The sequence below is a fragment of the Lytechinus pictus genome, chromosome 18 (assembly GCF_037042905.1).
Source record: "Lytechinus pictus isolate F3 Inbred chromosome 18, Lp3.0, whole genome shotgun sequence".
Lineage (NCBI taxonomy): Eukaryota > Metazoa > Echinodermata > Echinoidea > Temnopleuroida > Toxopneustidae > Lytechinus > Lytechinus pictus.
The window spans coordinates 8,897,364-8,921,289 of record NC_087262.1 but is presented as its reverse complement, the minus strand read 5'-3'; the positions used below and the strand labels follow the sequence as shown (position 1 = coordinate 8,921,289).

At 36.1% G+C, this 23,926-nt stretch overlaps 1 protein-coding gene across 1 annotated transcript in view; it reads left to right on the top strand.

Annotated features, from left to right (window-relative positions):
- Positions 1 to 23,926, top strand: part of LOC129281589 (podocan-like) — a 63,094-nt gene that overhangs the window by 4,622 nt on the left and 34,546 nt on the right. The window contains exon 2 of the mRNA XM_064113428.1: positions 19,866 to 20,249. Within this exon, the coding sequence (XP_063969498.1) occupies positions 19,866 to 20,249 (384 nt within the window). The remainder of the gene's footprint in view (positions 1 to 19,865; positions 20,250 to 23,926) is intronic.

Below are 23,926 nucleotides of genomic sequence, written 5' to 3'. Positions count from 1 at the left end.
TTATTGTTTTCTGTCTCCAAATCTCTAAATTTTTAGTCACTCTGATGATACCAAAGAAAATTTGAAATTAAAATGAAAACGTGAATGAAAGTGGCAAAGAAAAATCACTTTTTAATCAAAAGAGATTGGATTCATTTCAGTTTAGTTGCAAAAGGGGTTAGGTCCACACGATTTTTTTTTGGAAAAGAATATCGTAAAAAAATTGAAGACAGGTAGATTTCTTTTATACTCAATTTTATGTTCTCATGTATAGGTTATCATGAAAATTCAGTTTCGAATAAGAAATTTGCAATATGGGAGAATTTAAAAAATGATTTTCTTGGAGTGGACCTAACCCCTTTTGCAACCAAACTCTTCTGAAGAACTCATTTGTCTAAAGGGGTTAGGTCCATTTTTCATAAATTTTATTGTTTTCTGTCTCCAAATCTCTAAATTTTTAGTCACTCTGATGATACCAAAGAAAATTTGAAATTAAAATGAAAACGTGAATGAAAGTGGCAAAGAAAAATCACTTTTTAATCAAAAGAGATTGGATTCATTTCAGTTTAGTTGCAAAAGGGGTTAGGTCCACACGATTTTTTTTTGGAAAAGAATATCGTAAAAAAATTGAAGACAGGTAGATTTCTTTTATACTCAATTTTATGTTCTCATGTATAGGTTATCATGAAAATTCAGTTTCGAATAAGAAATTTGCAATATGGGAGAATTTAAAAAATGATTTTCTTGGAGTGGACCTAACCCCTTTTGCAACCAAACTCTTCTGAAGAACTCATTTGTCTAAAGGGGTTAGGTCCATTTTTCATAAATTTTATTGTTTTCTGTCTCCAAATCTCTAAATTTTTAGTCACTCTGATGATACCAAAGAAAATTTGAAATTAAAATGAAAACGTGAATGAAAGTGGCAAAGAAAAATCACTTTTTAATCAAAAGAGATTGGATTCATTTCAGTTTACTTGCAAAAGGGGTTAGGTCCACAATGAACATTTTTTTTTAATATATAGAAAAAAATGAACACATGTATATTTCTTTTATACCCAATTTTATGTTCACATGATATGGTAGCACGTCATGACAATTTAGTTTCTCATAAGAATATTGCAATAAGTGAGAATAAAAAAACATGGTTTTAGTTTCTCGGAATGGTCCAAAGTGGACCTAACCCCTTTTGCAACTAAACTCTTCATTTTTGCAAATACCACACAGCAGCTCGTCAAGGTAACCCCCATCAACATTTTTAATACACTGTAAAAATATTGGGTAAAATTTCTTACCACCACGAGGTTGTAAATAGTGAAGGTGACTCAAATATTGCCAATTCTTGCCATACAAATGATAATGAATTTATTCATGATTCAGTTGACAAATGTGAATATTATTTAGAGGATGAATTTATTAACAAAATAGGCAAGTCAAATAAGAATAACCACGGAACGACGTGTCTACAGATATTTCGGTCATCTGATTCAATCAGTCATTCCCACACACAATGTGTGCACATCCTCCACTCCCTGGGGAGTAGTCCAGTCAGTCGCCGGTGAGGCACAAACAGTACTGGACATGCTACCATGACTTTCACATCCTACCGGGTACCCATTTAGCACTTGGATCGAGAGTGGCAAAGTGTGGATTAATGCCTTGACAAAGAACGCCAGACCGCGGTGCATGGGATTCGAACACACGACCCTCTGTTTACAAGGCGAGAGTTAAAACCACTACACCAGAAACATGGATTAATGCTAATACCCCCACCCCCCCCACTCCATGATTTAATAAATGTGGCCTTACAATTATTCACGCCGATCGTCAATATGGAAGAGGTGGTGGTGTTGGCATGTTAATATTGAACTCTATTCATGATAAAGTCATTACAAACAAATCCTTCCACATGCATCAAATAACATGTTTTCTCTTAATAGTAGTATTCACACTTATAATACAAGAAGTTCTTCTAAATTCCATGTTGGAAAGGTAAATAAAGAGTTCATGTTACAACCCGTAAGGCAGTAAAGGCACTTAGGCGCATCTTTCTGGAACTCCCTTCCCTCATCTATTCTTGTTTCCCCTTCTAGTCCAGTAGATATGTGAAAAAGATGCTCGAATCTGGCAGAAAGTATGAAATTTGGCATACAAGGGTATTTTCGGGCGCTGATTAAAAAAATTGCCGGCCCCAAGCGATTTGACCATCGGGTCGGCCGCCATTTTGAAATCCAAGATGGCCACCATGAAAAATCATTAAATGTAAATTTCTTGAGTTTTACATGACATGTGACACTGAAATTTGGCATATGGGGGTATTTTGAGGCACTGATTTCAAATATTGCCAGCCCCCAGCAATTTGATCATTTGGTCGGCGGCAAAATGGCCGCCATTTTGAAATCCAAGATGGCCGCCATGATATATTATTGTAATCATTTTCTCGAGTTTTATATGAACTGCAGTATTGAAATTTGGCATATAGGCATAATTTGGGGTGCTGATTTCAAATATTGCCGGCCCCAAGTGATTTGACCATCGGGTCGGCCGCCATTTTGAAATCCAAGATGGCCGCCATGAGAAATCATTAATGTCACTTTCTTGAGTTTTACATGACGTGTGACACTGAAATTTGGTATGTTGGGGTATTTTTAGGCACTGATTTCAAATATTGCCGGCCCCCAGCAATTTGACCATTTGGTCGGCGGCTAAATGGCCGCCATTTTGAAATCCAAGATGGCCGCCATGAAAAATCATTAAGTGTCATTTTCTTAAGTTTTACATGATATGTGACACTGAAATTTTGAATATTGGGGTATTTTGAGGCACTGATTTCAAATATTGCCGGCCCCCAGCAATTTGACCTCCAGGTCAGCGGCAAAAGGGCCGCCATCTTAAAATCCAAGATGGCCGCCATGAAATATCGTTGCAATAATTTTCTCTAGTTTTGAATGAGCTATGGTATTGAAATTTAGTATATACAGTGTAGGTGTAGTTTAGGGCACTTATTTCAAATAGCCGCCATCTTGAAATCTAAGATGGCCGCCATGAAAATCACTAAAGATCATTTTCTTTAATTTTACATGTGCTCTGAACTTTGGCAAATAGAGTACCTCTTTTGGGGTGCTGATTTCAAATATTGCCAGCTACAAGTGATCTGACCATCAGTTCAGCGGCAAGATGGCTGCCATGAAAAACCATATCAAAATAATTTTCTTGGATTTTACATTATATATGACACCAAACTTTGGCATACAGAAGTACGTGGCACTAATTTTTGCCGGCCACCAGCCTGTAACCACCGGGTTTCGGCAAAATGACCGCCATGAATTAAAAGCAATGATAATTGTCTTGAGTTTTATATGAACTCTGGCCCTGAAAGTTGTCATATATAAGCATATATTTAGGCACTGATTATTGTCAGACCCCTGTTTGGTTGCCATTTTGAAATACAAGATGGCTGCCATGAAAGATAATTTGCTCAAGTCTCACGTATGGCCTTTAACACTTTGAATTTGGAGAAAAACTTGATCTTTGCATCCTTGATCAATGAAAAAAACATAATAAATAGATGCTATTTTGAATTCCAATATGGTTACCAAGTTTGAATGATGTACAACATTATAATGGTGAGTAAAACCCATTGTATTGGCACTGAAAACAAATCCAACACAACCACATCTTTGTCCGTTGCAAGGATTATAATACTTTGGCACCCTTAACTGCTGATGTAGATGTTACGTAAGTATGAAGCACCATGAATACACAAACCAGCTAGCTTCTTCTGCAGTTACACATTTGAAGTGGCTTTGGTTGAATAATAACCATCCGGAACAATCATTTTCTGTTGAGAGGCTGTAAATTATTTCTTTGAGTTTTATATGATCTGCAAGTATTGCACTTTGACATATCGACGGAGTGTGGGGTGCTTATTTCAAATATTGCTGGCCCTCAGCGATCTGATCCCCTGAGTCAGAAGCAAAATGTCAGCCATCATGAAATCCAAGATAGCTGCCATTAAAAAAGATCATTGAAAAAAAAATCACTTTATCTAGTATCACGTAATGTATTTTTTTAAAATTTGGCATCTAGGGATATTGAAATCTGTCCAATAGATATGCTGCAAAATGGCCACCATCTTGAAATCTAGAGAGGATCGACTGTCATGAAAATTCATTAAAATCATTTTCTTGGTTTTAAATAATTTGAGGCACTGCATTTTAGACATACAGGCAGGTTTTTGGCCTGCTGGTTTCAGAATATTGCTCCAATAATGGTGACATTTTATTACAAATCGACATGAAGAAAACTGCTCCAGACTTGAAGTACTGATGGTTTAATGGTTATATAGTCATGATAGTGGTATGATGATAATGATGATGATGATGAAATTAATATTAATGATGGATGATAATAATACATATTTTATTGTTCAAAATAGAATTCAGTAACAGAAATGCTCTGAAAATTTATTTTGCCCATACCCTGTAGATCGTGAGCCCGGCAGCAACTTAGCAACGCCACATCGGACGTTGCTCTATCCCTTGAAAAGGGAAGTTCACCCCGGAGAAAAGTTTGTTGTAAAAACACAAGAAAATATTATATAAAAAAGATATTGGTAAATCCATCAAAGATATTAGAATTTTAAGTTTTTGATTTGTGACGCCATATACTGTACGAGCAGCTGCCCCATTATGTTGTGTGATATAAAATGCATAAATGGTTCATCATGGGTAATTTTTTTCTTTCTGGAGCGGGTGTGAAATCATTTGTTTGTTGATATACTGAGGGTTCAATAAAAAACATTTTCATTTTTTTTTAGGAGGCTACATTTCATTGATTTTTGTACTATAAGAAACATGGGGAACTGCTTGCATCTGACGTCACAAATACACCAAATGAAATTCCAATAGCTTTTTAAATATTTGATGGAATTTCCTCAATTCTTCAATTTTGTTTTCATTATTTATTCTGTTATTGTTTCAATAAACTTTTTGTCAGGGTGAACTTCCCCTTTAATTCGTTGACCGCCAAACAGGGTAGAAGCAACTCCCCTCTTTTAACATCTTTTGGTCTGATGCTGTCGGAGCTTGATCTCCCGATTGTGTGGCGAACATGCTCCCATTGTCAGATTGTCGAACACATGACTATCAATTGAATCGTTCCTAAGTAATTCCTGGAGATCTGTAAGATTCACTGTCAACCGTCTAGCATATAAATGATTGATAGCAATAATAAATGGATTACCATCAGTTATACCATACATGAATTTTGATTCGTGCTATCATATTGTACTTATTTCCCCCCACAATAATCAATATTTAGAACTAAGCTAGGTAATCATGTCCTTTGTGTCATGATGGGTCATATGGGAATTTAAAATGGCAGATAAAGTGTGTTATGTGTTATATGTTCATTATCTATCCATATTTGAAATTAACATACAATACAAGTTTTTGCTTCTTAATACCAATTTACAGTGTCACAGGTAATGTAGAATTCAGGAAAAACATTTTTGAAAGATATTTCGTAGTAGCCATCTTAGATTTCAAAGTGGCGGTCATTTTCAGCTGACCCGGTGGATCAATCACTGGGGCAGCAATATAAATCTAAAACCAGCAGGCCAAAACCTGCCTGTATGTCTAAAATGCAGTGCCTCAAATTATTTAGAACTCAAGAAAATGATTTTAATGAATTTTCATGACAGTCGATCCTCTCTAGATTTAAATATAATGGCCATTTTGCAGCTTATCTATTGGACAGATTACTGGGGGAAATTTCAATACCCCAAGATGCCAAATTTCAAAATAATACCTACGTTATAATTATGATACTTGATTTTTATAATGATTTTTTTAAGGCAGCCATCTTGGATTTCAAGATGGCTGCCATTTTGCAGCTAAGGGATCACGGGCCTAAAACATTTCCCATATACTCGTGTGTTAAAGAGGCGCTCTAAAAAAAAGAGGATGCAATTCGAGGGTTTAATGTTTACTACCAGTGGATAGGATATATGTCTGTCTGACATTCCATATCTGACCAGAAAGGGTAACTCGACCAGCTCATTTAAAAAAATAAATCGGCATTTATGAAGACTACACCTGACAGGATCAAATTCATCACTTGAGACAGTAAAAATGGCAATACTTCTCCCGCCAGTATAAAAATAGTTCCAAAGTGGTGATATATCTTCCCAATTTGAAAAAAAGGAAGTTCAGTAAAGTTACCCTCCCTAGAATCAGTGCTAGAATATCAATCATATTCATTCATTTTTGTAAATCAGCAATATCAAAATTAAAAATTGAGAATTAAATGGGTTGGCTCGAATGAAAATCTTTGGCCCGTATAACCCTGACTCAGGGGATCAGATCACTGAGGGCCAGCAATATTTGAAATAAGCTCACCACACTATTTCAAACTATGTCAAAGTGCAATACCGCAGATCATATAAAACTCAACGAAATAATTGCAATATTTCTATGGCAGCCAGCTTCGAATTCAAGATGATGGCCATTTTTCCGCCGACCAATTGTCAGATTGCTTGAAGCCAGCAATTTTTTTAATGAACTCACCCAGATACCTATATACTACAAATTTCAGTGGCACATATGTAAAATTCAAGAAAATGAGTTCAAAGATTTTTCATGGCGGCCATCTTGATTTCAAATGGCGGCTGACCCGATGGTCAAATCGCTTGAGGCCGGCAATATTTGAAATCAGCACCCCGAATTAAGCCTATATGCCAAATTTCAGTGTCACACATCATGTAAAACTTAAGAAAATGACATTTAATGATTTTTCATGGCGGCCATCTTGGATTTCAAAATTGCGGCAATTTAGCCGCTGACCAAGTGGTCAAATTGCTGGGGGCCGGCAATATTTGAAATCTGCCTAAAAATACGCCAACATACCAAATTTCAGCGTCACAAATCATGTAAAACTCAAGACAATGACATTAATGATTTCTCATGGCGGCCATCTTGGATTTCAAAATGGCGGCCAACCCGATGGTCAAATCACTTGGGGTCGGCAATGTTTGAAATCAGCACCCCAAATTAAGCCTATATGCCAAATTTCAGTGTCACATATCATGTAAAACTCAAGAAAATGACATTTAATGATTGTTTATGGCGGCCATCTTGGATTTCAAAATGGCGGCCATTTAGCCGCTGACCAAGTGGTCAAATTGCTGGGGGGACGGCAATATTTGAAATCAGTGCCTAAATATACCCCAACATACCAAATTTCAGTGTCACACGTCATGTAAAACTCAAGAAAATGACATTAATGATTTCTCATGGCGGCCATCTTGGATTTCAAAATGGCGGCCGACCCGATGGTCAAATCACTTGGGGCCGGCAATATTTGAAATTAGCACCCCAAATTAAGCCTATATGCCAAATTTCAATACCGCAGTTCATATAAAACTCGAGAAAATGATTGCAATAATATATCATGGCGGCCATCTTGGATTTCAAGATGGCGGCCATTTTGCCGCCGACCAAATGGTCAAATTGCTGGGGGCCGGCAATATTTGAAATCAGTGCCTCAAAATACCCCCATATGCCCAATTTCAGTGTCACATGCCATGTAAAACTCAAGAAATTGACATTTAATGATATTTCATGGCGGCCATCTTGGATTTCAAAATGGCGGCCGACCCGATGGTCAAATCGCTTGGGGCCGGCAATTTTTTAAATCAGCGCCCAAAAATACCCCTGTATGCCAAATTTCACACTTTCTGCCAGATCCGAGCATCTTGGCCATTTTTTGTCACATAACCGCTCCACTATTCTCCAAATGTATTCAAACGAAGACTCAATTTATACCTTTTATCTCACGATTTGGATTTTTGATTATTTGACCAAGATCCTTGCTTTGTATTTATAATGAATTTATATGTATTTTAATGTATTTGAATGTATTTATTTATGCATTTTAATATATTTCAATTTTCTTCTCATATTCCTTTATAAAAAAGTGTTTTTGAATCTTTAATTCTATGACATTCTCTCGTAGGTTTACTGCCTCGACAAAAACTTGTTTTGTTTCAGTATTCCTCAATTCCATCCTTTTCTTGAAATCTATGTATCACTTTGTAATACAAGAATGTTTACTTGTATATTTTTATAATGTCTCTTTTATGTATTGACAATCTGTTATTATGCCCACATGCATTTCTCTGCACATTTCTTTTTTTCGAAATTGAAAATAAATTAATTGAATTATGTGTCCAACCAATTTTGGGCAGTATTTTACCCAATGCGGGAAGCATATTGTCCAGCAAGGTTAAAAAATAAGCAGCTATTGCTTTAGAATGGGCAAAATTTTCATCACACTGGATAAATAAAAAGGCCCAAAAGAAATGCCCAATGTTGGTTGGACACATAATTACGCACATTGAGCACTTTCACTCAATATTTTAAACAGTGTATAATGATATATTATTTGGAAGTCCAGTATTCTAATCTTAAGTGTGAGTTACTCTAAGATATATGGGTATTCTTGAAGCTGTGGGTACCAAAAACACCCCCTCCCCCCAAAAAAAGGAAATCATGCACCCACTTCAATTCTACCGATGTTTGTCTAACTAACGGTTGGCTCCTAACTTTGATGCAGTTGGTAGACCCTGGAAAACAAAAATTGCACCGGCGTCCGTTCTCTCCCTTTCAAAAAATGCTCTCGAAATGGCCATTCAATACCGATATGGGCATGATGGGCACATGTGCGAATTTGTACTGAAGTTAGCGATCAAAAGATCTGCCCGCGGCAGCTTGCCCATTTGTTGGCATACTTTAGTCGCTATTTCAGTCTATATCAAGATTCTGTTCATTTTGATTTATTATTTATTATTTTAAATTATTTCATGAAGTAGGCATCACTGGTACTCTTTATATAAAATAGTTTATGTTATATGGACAAGATGTAAAAAGAATGAATGTATGTAAAAGTTTGTATTTAAAAGAGTTATGTAAAATAATTTGTTTCGTTATTGTTTTGTTCATATTATGAAATAAAGGTTCTTTTTTATTCTCTGGAATAAAAAGGGAAGAAAGAAAGAAAAAAAAAGATTCTGTTCAAGTCATAATACCCCTTTAAGCAAAACTTTCCTATGTCATCACTTTGTTATTTTACATCCGATTTTGATGAAATTTCAGTGTTATGCTTGCTTGATTTTTCTCCCTTTTTTGCTGGGCCTTGTCCTATAAAATCTTATTTGAAGAGCTCACTTGCGAAAGGGGTTAGGTCCATTTTTCATCGAATTTGATATTTATATCTTGATGTATAGATTTTTAGTAGCTCTATTAGATGACACCAAAGAAAAGTTGAAATTCCTATTAAAAAGTGAACTAAAATGGCAAAAAATTATTTTTTTTCAAAAGGGGTGAGATCCATTTCAGTTTAGTTGCAAAAGGGGTTAGGTCCACACGATTTTTTTTTTGGAAAAGAATATCGTAAAAAAATTGAAGACAGGTAGATTTCTTTTATACTCAATTTTATGTTCTCATGTATAGGTTATCATGAAAATTCAGTTTCGAATAAGAAATTTGCAATATGGGAGAATTTAAAAAATGATTTTCTTGGAGTGGACCTAACCCCTTTTGCAACCAAACTCTTCTGAAGAACTCATTTGTCTAAAGGGGTTAGGTCCATTTTTCATAAATTTTATTGTTTTCTGTCTCCAAATCTCTAAATTTTTAGTCACTCTGATGATACCAAAGAAAATTTGAAATTAAAATGAAAACGTGAATGAAAGTGGCAAAGAAAAATCACTTTTTAATCAAAAGAGATTGGATTCATTTCAGTTTAGTTGCAAAAGGGGTTAGGTCCACACGATTTTTTTTTGGAAAAGAATATCGTAAAAAAATTGAAGACAGGTAGATTTCTTTTATACTCAATTTTATGTTCTCATGTATAGGTTATCATGAAAATTCAGTTTCGAATAAGAAATTTGCAATATGGGAGAATTTAAAAAATGATTTTCTTGGAGTGGACCTAACCCCTTTTGCAACCAAACTCTTCTGAAGAACTCATTTGTCTAAAGGGGTTAGGTCCATTTTTCATAAATTTTATTGTTTTCTGTCTCCAAATCTCTAAATTTTTAGTCACTCTGATGATACCAAAGAAAATTTGAAATTAAAATGAAAACGTGAATGAAAGTGGCAAAGAAAAATCACTTTTTAATCAAAAGAGATTGGATTCATTTCAGTTTACTTGCAAAAGGGGTTAGGTCCACAATGAACATTTTTTTTTAATATATAGAAAAAAATGAACACATGTATATTTCTTTTATACCCAATTTTATGTTCACATGATATGGTAGTACATCATGACAATTTAGTTTCTCATAAGAATATTGCAATAAGTGAGAATAAAAAAACATGGTTTTAGTTTCTCGGAATGGTCCAAAGTGGACCTAACCCCTTTTGCAACTAAACTCTTCATTTTTGCAAATACCACACAGCAGCTCGTCAAGGTAACCCCCATCAACATTTTTAATACACTGTAAAAATATTGGGTAAAATTTCTTACCACCACGAGGTTGTAAATAGTGAAGGTGACTCAAATATTGCCAATTCTTGCCATACAAATGATAATGAATTTATTCATGATTCAGTTGACAAATGTGAATATTATTTAGAGGATGAATTTATTAACAAAATAGGCAAGTCAAATAAGAATAACCATTTAAGCTTTATCCACTTTAATTCAAGGAGCCTTAGTAAACATTTTGATTACATTTAGTGCATATTTAGATAATCTTGATTTCACATTTACAATATATGGTTTTTAATAATAATAATAATCAACATCATCATTTTATATAGCGCTTAATACATCGGAACGACGTGTCTACAGATATATCGGTCATCTGATTCAATCAGTCATTCCCACACACAATGTGTGCACATCCTCCACTCCCTGGGGTCAGTCAGTCGCCAGTCAGTCGCCGGTGAGGAACAAACAGTACTGGACATGCTACCATGACTTTCACATCCTACCGGGTACCCATTTAGCACTTGGGTCGAGAGTGGCAAAGTGTGGATTAATGCCTTGACAAAGAACGCCAGACCGCGGTGCATGGGATTCGAACACACGACCCTCTGTTTACAAGGCGAGAGTCAAAACCACTGCACCAGAAACATGGATTAATGCTAATACCCCCACCCCCCCCCCACTCCATGATTTAATAAATGTGGGCTTACAATTATTCACGCCGATCGTCAATATGGAAGAGGTGGTGGTGTTGGCATGTTAATATTGAACTCTATTCATTATAAAGTCATTACAAACAAATCCTTCCACATGCATCAAATAACATGTTTTCTCTTAATAGTAGTATTCACACTTATAATACAAGAAGTTCTTCTAAATTCCATGTTGGAAAGGTAAACAAAGAGTTCATGTTACAACCCGTAAGGCAGTAAAGGCGCATCTTTCTGGAACTCCCTTCCCTCATCTATTCTTGTTTCCCCTTCTCCAAATGTATTCAAACGAAGACTCAAATTATACCTTTTTATCTCACGATTTGGATTATTGATTATTTGACCAAGATCCTTGGTTTGTATTTATAATGAATTCATATGTATTTCAATGTATTTGAATGTATTTATTTATGCATTTTAACGTATTTCAATTTTCTTCTCATATTCCTTTCTAAAAAGTGTTTTTAATTCTTCAATTCTATGACATTCTCTCGTAGGATTACTGCCTCGACAAAACTTATTGTTTTTTTTTCAGTATTCCTCAATTCCATCCTTTTCTTGAAATCTCTGTATCACTTTATGTAATACAAGCATGTTTACTTGTATATTTTTATAATGTCTCTTTTATGTATTGACAATCTGTTATTATGCCCACATGCATTTCTCTGTACATTTCTTTTTATCGGAATAGAAAATAAATGAACTGAATTATGTGTCCAACCAATTTTGGGCAGTATTTTACCCAATGCGGGAAGCATATTGTCCAGCAAGGTTAAAAAATAAGCAGCTATTGCTTTAGAATGGGCAAAATTTTCATCACACTGGATAAATAAAAAGGCCCAAAAGAAATGCCCAATGTTGGTTGGACACATAATTACGCACATTGAGCACTTTCACCCAATATTTTAAAGAGTGTATAATGATATATTATTTTCCTTTTCAATGTTGATTTATTGACGACACTGTAAATATGGTAAATATGGCAAATTCACTGGCACTGAAATACCCACTGAATTATATTTCTACCCAGGTAGCCCCCAAGTGGGGCCCATATGTGTTGTGTTGGGATGATTTCCATCTGGATATTTCCCAGAACACCACACATTGGTCCCATGTGGGGCCCAATTTTGTTGTCCTGGGATAATCTCTATTCAGATTGCCCAGAACAACACATAATTATGGGGCCCACATGTGTTGGTCTGAGAGAATTTCCATCTGGATATTGCCCAGAACAACACATATTGATCCCATGTGGGGCCCACGTACATGTTATGTTCTGGGGGATTTTTATCTGGAGATTTCTCACAACATACATTGGGCCCAAGTGGGGCCAAATGTGTTGTTCTGGGAGATCGCGATTGCCCAGAACGACACACACTGTGCCCAAGTGGGCCCCGAAATGTGTTGTTCTAGGAGATTGCGATTACCCAGAACAACGCATAATGGGAAGAATGTGGGCCCCACGCGCGTTGTTCTGGTAGGATTTCCATCCAGAGCTTGCCCAGAACAGCACATATGGGGCCCATTGTGAAGCCTACATGCGTTCCTATGAGATGTTTTCTGCTCAGAATTGCCCGAATAACATAGGGGACCCATGTGAGGCCCATATGGGTGGGTCTGGGATAATAACAATTTGAATCGACCATTATGGGTCCCATATGGTATTCATGTGGGGCATATGGGCCCCAGTCAGCCCAGATAACATCCATATGGGCCCCAGATGTCTTGCTACCTGGGTAGTTCAGTTTTCAGTGGTTGCCAGAATCACTGCTGAATTTCGATGGGTCGCTGTTCAGCGCCACGGTCTACTTGAGAAAAAGGGAAATGAAAATGAATTTTGATAGGTTCTTTTATCTATTCATTTTACTTTTCCTTACTTACGAAATAAATAGTGAGTGGATGGTGCCACCGGTCCCCTCATTTGCATACCGACCAGGTTGTGCCTATTAATGCTTTGTAGAATTAAAGGGGTATTCCGGGCTGAAAATATTTATATCTAAATAAATAGAGTAAAATTCACAAAGCAAAATGCTGAAAATTTCATCAAAATCCGATAACAAAATAAGGAAGTTATTTTGATTTTAAACTTAAGCTCTATTTTGTGAAAACAATTATGCACTTTGTCATGATGGGCTGATGATGTCACATTCCCACTTTCCTTGTTCTTTTGTTATTACATGAAATCTTCTATGTTTCCTACATGTGTGAATGACAAATCTCCCTTATAATGAGATAGGTTGTCAATCTATGTTTTTGCTTCTTGGATGAAGAAAAATGAATAAATACAAAAGAACAAGTGGGGACATGACATCATTAGTTTGCTCATTGAATATTCATGGAGACATGACTAGAAGTCTTTCACCGGAATAACGCAAATCTTTAAAATGACATAGCTTTGATATTCCCTGTCCGTTTTGTTCAAATTTTCAGCGTACTGTTTGTCTGATTTTTCTTTAACTGTACAAATCATATTTTCAGCCAGGAGTACCCCTTTGAGCGAAACTTTGCAATGTCATTACCTTCTTATTTTACATCCGATTTTGATGAAATTTCAGTGTTACGCTTGTTGGATTTTTCTCCTTTTATTCAAATCAACTTTTTGCTGGGCCTTGTCCTATGAAATCATATTTTTGAAAATACCACTCAGCGGCTCGTCAAGGTAACCCCCCCCCCAAAAAAAAGTCAATATTTGTATATATACAAATATATTTATTTTACTTTCCCTTACTTTACACTTTTCATATAGCCTAACTTCATACAATCGTGCATTCATTTTTGTTTGTGTGCGAAAAGAGAACGATGAAGTGAGCTTGCTGAATGGGAGGAGAAGAATATTTCACATCCCTCAGATCGAGATGCTACTAAAAAAAACAAAGTGGCTTCATGACAGGGGGGAGGGTGCATTTACACTGTCAACATAACTTGTCACTTTATACACTAGAGCCGACTAGAACACCACCATTAGAACCATGATTACCATGATATTCTTGACCACCATCATTCTAAACACATGATCGTCACCGTTAGAACCACGATCACCATGACATTCATGACCACCATCATACTAAACACATGACAATCGATGTTAAAACCACGATCATCATGATATTCATGACCACCATATCATTCTAAACACATGACCATCACCGTTAGAACCACGATCACCACGATGTTCATGACCACTATCATTCTAAACACATGATCATCACCGTTAGAACCACGATCACCACGATGTTCATGACCCCCGGTCATGACCACCATCATTCTAAACACATGCCCATCACTGCTAGAACCACGATTACCATGATATTCATGACCACCATCAGAGTATGACCATCAACGAGTAAGGACGTGCCGCGTACCCTCTCCCGAGCTGTTTTAATCTACATAGGTTATATGTCGGGCAATCAGCATGAGCAAACACGCATCAACGAGACAATCCGGAGGAGCTAAGCGGCCTAGGCCGTCGGCTACCCCGTCCAGCCCTGATGCCAACATGGGCGTGTCATCGGAAATGAAGTCATATCTAGATGACTATATTGGGAAAATTAATGAACGGTTGTCATCGTTGGAACGCCAAATTACTGTACAGAATACAAGACTTGAACATAGAATGGAGGAATTGGTTGCATCGCTAAATTTTCAAGCAAAAGAAATGGATGATTTGAAAGCGAAACTGAGGAATCTACAAGAGGAAAGTGATATGAAGGCGAAAAAACTTGAAGCTGAAATTGATAGACTTTCCGCTTACATATCGCGAGAGAACCTCGTCTTTTTTGGGAATCCCAGAAAGTGGAGACGGTGACGAAAATACGAAGAAAACTTTGAATAGATTTCTCGTCGAGAAACTGAAGTTGAGAGAAGATTTTGTTAAAGAAATTGAATATCAACGAGTTCACCGGGTGCAAGCTATACACAGACCACGCCCCATCAAAGCAAGGTTCCTTAGATTTGCAGACGAGATTGAAAAGAATGCAAAATTGTTGAAGGGGAGTAAGATGTACATTGCACAAGATCTGCCCAAACGAATTCGAGAAGAAAGGAAAGCGCAGGCACCGGCCTTGAAAGCGGCACGGAACGCAGGGAAGCTTGCTTATTTCTCACGGGCGGAGCCGACTAAACTCTTCGTCGCTGGAAAATGGCATGATGGATCCCACGGAAGGACCAAGAGGAGCTCATCGGAATATGGGGGAAACAGAGTGGAGCAGGAATGAATATCGCCTCCCTGCAGATACATCGGGATCAGGCAGGAGTTGCTGATGAATATATAACGAATTACACGTTTCCGTTTTCGCTATACTAGACGAGGAAGCATTTATCACTTTAAATGTTATTTTGATGACTATACGTTAAAATGTCGATGAATCACTCATCTTGGAACAATATACCGTCATTTCTCCTAAAGAAGAAGATAAAATAATTGTAAAGAAGAATTTGAGCTGAGTATTTGGAAGATATAGGAAAGCGATCATGAATTCGAAGCCAAAATATTTGTTCACTAACATCGGATGCAAGTATCATCATTTACTGAAGGAAATACGTCAACAACAACAACAAAAAAAACTACAAAAAGGAAAGAAGAAGAACACCAAAAAGATAAGACGCTGTGTTAAGCGATGCTTGTGATAGTAATTTATTTAATTTGGATACATTGCATCAGATTTATTTGGTATTGAATATAAGGCTTCACAGTATATAATGTATATGTTTTATTCAATGGCAAAAGTAACCATAGTTGTGAAAGGTTTGAATAGACTCCCCCCAAAAAAGGAGTTATATGTACGGTTGAAGGGTCGAAGAATATTGTTCCCCACCTCAACTAAAAGTAAAGCAGAGAGATGTCCTTTCTTTGTTGGTGTGTTTCCTCCATCTCATCACTTTGAAATATTAAAGACATTAAACTGTTGCTTTAAAGCCCATGAAATTACTCGAATCTATGATAACAATTGCTCCAATTTTATCTGGATTCAAGGCAATGCCATCTAATTCAAAGCTATAAGAATTACTCAAACAAATTAATGATTTTTAATTTGTTTAAACATTTTGGCGAGGTAGTTATTGATTGAATAAGATAAATCACTTGTCCATGAGGAAGGACACGATATACTCTCAAGGAATTATGCACACACACAAAAAAAATAAAGGGTGTGAACAAAGGAAGTACTTTTTTTAAATTATTATTATTAATCAGAGAAAAAAAAGAAATACAACAAGAAACAGACTGGAGTATAGTTTTGACACAATCTTTGGTTCTTGTAAATAAATAAAAATGAGGGGAAAATTGAATGTCATAATGTCAGTTATAATTGATCATATCACATCGGATGGAATTTTGCTGTTTGTAGGTTATTCAGAAAAATAATAATACTGACGAATAATTATATTTAGAGGACAAAAAAGGACAGAGAAGAAGAATTTGAAGTTTAAATTTCTTGATCGATATATTGGTCGATGTAATGACTTTCAAGAAGTATTAATTAGCGTGGAAACACATTCCTCTGTGTATGTGTGTGTGTGTCTTCATCATGCCATGCCTTTAAGAAGAGTTGAAGAAAATATGAAATATATTTACTTTGTTTCATCCATGATCATTAATAGATCAGTTAAGGTCATACATGCATGAAAAGCAGATTATTTAAGCTGGATGAAGCCCTTTTTCTTTATTTAAACCTGCAAACAAAACACATACACACTACATAGCAAAGGATATTGATTCATAACGGGTTTTTTTTTTTAAGTCGACAGATTGTAACTGATTGGAGTTTTGTTGTTGTTTTTTTTAAAACTAGGTTAAGGTTGAAAAATAATGAATAGAAAACCTTCATCTAAAGTTTATTTGATCATAATACTACGTGTATAATGGAAATAAGGGATGAGAGGAATGGAAAAATAAAAGAAATACCATTGCTGACTATTTCGATTTTTGATATTTTTATAAACTATTGACTCATGATTTTGAGAAAAAGAAAAAGGTAATAGGAAATAGAAAATGAAGGAGGGAAATGAAGAAAAACTCATTCCCAAAATTTGTGGGGGTCTTTTCCGCTCATCATGTCACACCTTAAAAGAGAGACGACACCTTCGTGTAAAATAAGAAATATATTAATTCTGTTTCACATTATCTAGTTTGATGGAATATAATTTATGTGATTTATGTTGGCAATCAAACTGCATGGTATTTATCACCAATTAAACACAGATTTGTGTAATTCTAATACCACATTCGTTGATAAATAACCAAAGAAACTTGGTCAATTATAGATTGTAGTTGATAAGAGGTTGCGGGTGATTTGCATATCTTGTTACCTATTGAAGAAGCGTCTCTGATACAGCAATAACTTATTCGTATGTTAATACCATGTAGTTTGATATCAATGACCTACATCACATTTACACGTTTCAAATGAAACGTATATATGGACACACCCAGTTCAAAAGAATGAATTCTATAGGTCATAGGAAGAAGAGATGATACAACTCAAGAGGAATCTTGTTCTGTTTAATTGCAGCGTATAGGTTTGATTATTCTATATGTAATCAACATGATCAATGTAATTGGTAGAAAATATTTTGATAGGGTAGGGAGAGGAATGGAAGGAGGAATCGCTGGAGTAAATAATTGTTAATGTCAGTTGCTACAGTATGCCTCCTTTCTTTCTTCTCTCTACCCCTCTTTCCTTTTCTGCAAGATATATTGTGCGAATGAGATGCATATTTTAACAAAAGATCCAATGGTTTGAGTGGCAATTTGTGTAATGTGTAAATTCCATTCTGTTGATTTGAAAAATTCAACTTGCGCTTGCTTAAAGAGACATTCTTCAGAACTTTAGTATCTAATTTTGAACTGGACGTCTGGAATGAATGTTAATAAGACGCTAATGGAAAATACGTGTTTAGGGTACTTTTCGAGACCCCATGGTCGCGCATGGTATCCACTCGTCAATGGAAGTGGCCCCCCCCCCCCGGAGTGCGTTTCATGATTAGAGCCACTGTAGTGAGTTGAAATGTCCGTGAAGACAAGACGAAGTTGGTGACGATCAACAGCACTCCACGGGTTGACAAATGTTCTTTAGAACAGGTTGATGATCCCGATGAGATATATCTGCAAACAATTATTTGATGGTGTGCCAATAATTTCACAGAAGTTAATGTTGTATTTCATATAGAAGTGGACAATGCTCTGATATGAAGACTGGCGTGAAACTCTGAGTTCTGATCTAATATGAAGATGTCCTTGAAGAAACTGCCAACTTATATAATATATATAAATTTCCACTATTCTGGAAGCTTCTAGCATTGTCTTTTAAAAGAACATTCTCCTTCTTTCTAGAGCAATCCAAATTTTAGAAGACTCTTAAATCACCTCAGTAAAATTTATAACATTTAAAAACAACATAGCTAATCCGTACTTTTCCCTGCTAGCAGTCTCCATTGTAAATTACAAAAATACCAGACATTACAGTGCCTCACAAAGCTTAATTGACACATTCTGGAATATTCTTATTATGCAATGAACTTACTTAGAGAAAAAAAATAACTAAATGAATGAATATACATGTAATTTCTCTTACAATTCTTGTTATACATAACAATTCCGTAATGATGATTTTTTTGTTTCAATTTTTGTGTTTTGTAACATGGAATCTTAATTTCAGACAAATATCATATATATTATCATATGAACCTTAAATATATCAATAATTAACATTATTGAAAGACCTTACATCCTTTTATATCAATTTTCAAGAACCTTCTACAGTAGTTGCAAAAGCCTCTGTCCGCCAATTTACATGTAGTTAGAAGAAACTTGAATGACCTCCGTGAAACTAACGATATAAACAACAAACCTAATCATCCCTTTTCCATGACAGCAATCCCTATTGCCGACTATGATTACAAGTTTCTTGTTGTGAATTTCAGCATACTGAGCACATCACCGCCTCATTAGATATTCCTGCTAATTACATACCATCGAATGGAATGTTGCACACAAAACATAATCAAGAATCTAGAACCTTCTTTTCTAACAAACTGATAATTTCTTACATGCAATAAATCTCTGGAGTTAAGAACAACAACAATGATTCTCTTGCAATTCTCCTCTCGCATCTTTATGTAACAAAAGTGTATAGCGGTTCTAATGAGCATGATTAGTTCAAGAAACCTTTAAAGATGGGCAACTAGTGAAGTTCTATAATGATAATTATTCCCTGAGCCTTATGCTACGGGAGGATAATTACTGCGTATACGAGGCTGGGTAATTGATGATAAAAACAATCAGAAATCTGATTCTGTGTAGCATAATATCTTCTCATTTTGTGCAAGATATTTAGGTGGATGCTGCCTCCAGTACCTGATTAATCATTATAGTGTCAAGAGCTTCTTTACATCTTCTGAAAATACGACAACCATAAAAAAGAGAGAGCTTTTATCGTAACAGATTACGTAAAAGAAATAGAGGATTTTGATTTCCCTTTTTTTCCCGTCTTTTTTGCCTTGAAATGGATAATGAATGAACAAATGTGACCTTTAAACTAAATTGTATTTCTACGGACACAAAAAGGGACACTGTTCTGCCTTAAATTCTGTCTGACATTCTGCACATTCCATCGGATGCTTACAACCCATTTGGCACGATGAGGGTGCTTATCTTTCTGTATATTCTTGTCTTGTTTGGAAGAACAGGTCATTCACGATGTTCAAATCTTTGTGAGTGCAAGCAGAGGAGGACTTTGGTCGATGTGATATGCACAGATCTTGATGATATGCCTCAGGATCTCCCATGCAACACTGTTTTGCTTAACTTGAAGAGCAATTCAATCACGGCACTCAAGAAGGAGTCATTCTCATGTCTCGGAAGCTTGGTTGAGCTTCTCCTGTCCAACAACCGTATTCGCTTAATCGAGAAAGGAGTCTTCGAAGAAATAACCCAACTGGAGTACCTTGAACTTGATTCAAATTTCCTTCAAAGGATACCATATCTTGGCTCCTTACCGGCTCTCCTGAAGCTATCAGTCACCAGGAATTCTCTGAAAGAGTGGCAACAGCAGACCATTCGTGATACATCAGGTACACGACTTTCATCGCTAAAACTGGCATTCAACAAACTCCAGAATCTACCTAAAATCACATTTAGAGTATTATCTTTAGATCTAGGAGGGAATGCGATCAGGGACATTTCAACAACCGTTTTTGCTTACCCCAACTTTATATCAAATTTGTGCATTTCATACAATAATATTGAATACTTGGACAAGGCGCAAACGATGAAAAATCTCAAGATTCTTTCACTTGAATACAACTATATCAAAAGCATCAGTGAAACTCTATTCACTTGCTTTCCTTCAATAAAAAGAATCTACTTACAAGGCAATAGAATTGTGGATGTCTCTTCCTTTTGTAACATGCAACGCTTGGAGTTCATCTCATTGGAAGATAACCAAATCAGATTTGTGGGTAGACCCGCATTTACCAACATTTCCAAAATAGAAACCATCAAATTGAGTGGCAATAAGATCGATCAATTTTCAAACGATATTTTCTTTAACGCACCGTTTAGTCTAGCTCTTAACTCCAACAATATTTTAACACTAGACGCACTGTATGGAAGGAATCATTCAAACGTGTATATTCTGAATGTTGATAAAAATTATCTGCGAAGCGTTTCTGTCATGTATTTTCCGACGTTAAATTATCTTCATGCTTCTCACAATAAGCTCACAACTATTCACTTTGGAATTTTCGGACACAGAAATATTGAATACATTAACTTGAGATGGAACTGTATTTCAAATTTAACTAATTTTGACAACCTAACAAACCTAAGATACTTGCGTCTAAGTCGTAACCTTCTTACCGCATGGGATCATAAATACCTGACAGGTCTGCCACAACTCCGTTATCTCTATTTAAACAACAATAGATTGTCAGTGCTTTCAAACTTTACAACATTGCCAGAACTGGCAGAGTTAGATTTGTCCCGTAACAATCTCCACATGATAGAGAACTCAACCTTTGATTCCTTACCAAACCTTGCGGAATTAAACCTCGCCGAGAATAAGATATCTTGCCTAAATTTCGTCCGTTCGATCATACCACTGCAGAGGTTGAATGTAAGTCACAACAAACTAAGGGTAATCGATCGTCAGTATTTTTCAAGTTTAATCTCTCTCAGAACACTGAATTTAGCTTTTAATCTCATAACAGAGGTTAACCCCCTAAGCTTGACTTCTCTTGAAAGGTTTGATATCAGTCACAATTTGTTAACCCATTTAAATTTAAACCATATCTTTGATACAGAACAATTGATTTATATGAATGTAGAGGCCAATCGGATTACTGAAATCATCTCCATGCAAGCCTTACATATAAACATTAACGATAACGCCATCGGATCTTCCAACTCAAGTGTTCTATCAGGAAACAACATTTTCGCCTGCAATAATAACCTTACAGACTTCAAACAGGTAAGGATTTCGCCTGATTTGGTCGGACTTTACCTGAAGACGAACCAGATTGGTTCCATACCGAATTTCACCTTCGTGTCGGCATCTTCACTCTTCTTTCTCGAGTTGGATGATAACCACCTTGTTGATATTCAACCTTTAGCTTTTATTGGCCTTAAAGATGTCGTCAGATTGAGCTTAAACAGAAACCGTTTGGTGTACCTCCCCGCTGGTGTGTTTTCACACATTGAGCAGCTGTCGTATCTCAGGTTGAGAGGAAATCCTCTGAAGTACATTTCGAATCAACAGTTTTCAGGAGTGCTAGTCCCAATAGGGGGGTATACCGGTATAGATTTGTCTTGCATACCGCTTTCGAACACGTCCAAAGAGGTATTAAGAGATTTGAAAAATATTGAATACCTGAGCCTTCATCAAAGTTTTGCTTTTAAACAGTACTTTATAAGAAACACTACTATACTGGCAGACACCACTGTTGAATTCCCAGAACTTTTGATATTCAATCTCTCTTCACTTAATCTCGGAAATCAATGTAAAGAACTGTTAATGAACAATTTGGCGGTTCTTGATTTGTCTAACAATTCCTTTACTTCAATTCCCAGATACTGCCTACCACGAAACACCAAGGCATATACTCTTTATCTGTCATATAATGAAATCAAAGTCATTTCTAATGATTCATTTGACAAGCAACAGCAGTTCTGGATGTTGGACTTAAGTTACAACAATATTATATCATTCGAATTCGGTTCGTTGCAACATCAGACATACTTGACCGACTTAAATCTTGAGGGCAACCAAATCACAACACTTGATAGTGGATATCTAATGTTCTCTTTGAAATCGGTAAGAATTAACTTTGAAAGTAATCCTTTGTTGTGTGATTGTGACCTCATCAAGACTTTTTTAACCCTACATCCAAACGAGAAATCCATGAAATGTTTTCAACCTACAGCGTATGCCGACACGTCAGTGGCCGAACTAGCTGCCGAAGACAATTTTAGTTGTCGCCCACAACTGTGCTCTCCACCATATCAAACCCTGCTTTCGTTCGTTGGTGACAAAGTTGAGTTACCTTGCCCAGTCAGATCTTCAACATCAAGCAGCACTTACTGGTCAGTAACGCTTCAAGAACTGCAGTTCTCTGATAAAGACACCTTACCCGATGGAGTTTCCATTCTTCCTCATAACGCTCTTCTGATCACCAATGTTGCCAAAAACATGACTGGTTTTTACACTTGTTGGAGTGAAAATGGAGCTGGGCAAACGAAATTCACCCTGAAATTAATAGTCAAGGAGAAAATAAGGGAAAATATAGAAGACAGAACCAGCCATTCGGCAATGTTAGTCCAAAAGTGGACGGACAATCTTCAATGTGGTAAATCTCTTGCTACTACTAATATCATGAGTAATAATTTGCTATTATGGATGCTAGCAATGCAATCGATCTACTTTTTCTTCAGAAACTACAACTGCATATTTTCAGGAAGTTTCGAAATATTTCTTTTGTGTTTTTATAGTGTAATAGTGAGTTGAGGGATTGCGAAAGGCAGGCCTACTTTATATTCTTTTACGGAAACATATGGAAGTCCAGTATTTTAATCTTAAGTGTGAGTTACTCTAAGATATATGGGTATTCTTGAAGCTGTGGGTACCAAAAACACCCCCTCCCCCCAAAAAAAGGAAATCATGCACCCACTTCAATTCTACCGATGTTTGTCTAACTAACGGTTGGCTCCTAACTTTGATGCAGTTGGTAGACCCTGGAAAACAAAAATTGCACCGGCGTCCGTTCTCTCCCTTTCAAAAAATGCTCTCGAAATGGCCATTCAATACCGATATGGGCATGATGGGCACATGTGCGAATTTGTACTGAAGTTAGCGATCAAAAGATCTGCCCGCGGCAGCTTGCCTATTTGTTGGCATACTTTAGTCGCTATTTCAGTCTATATCAAGATAACAAGATTCTGTTCATTTTGATTTATTATTTATTATTTTAAATTATTTCATGAAGTAGGCATCACTGGTACTCTTTATATAAAAAAGTTTATGTTATATGGACAAGATGTAAAAAGAATGAATGTATGTAAAAGTCTGTATTTAAAAGAGTTATGTAAAATAATTTGTTTCGTTAATGTTTTGTTCATATTATGAAATAAAGGTTCTTTTTTATTCTCTGGAATAAAAAGGAAAGAAAGAAAGAAAAAAAAAAGATTCTGTTCAAATCATAATACCCCTTTAAGCAAAACTTTCCTATGTCATCACTTTGTTATTTTACATCCG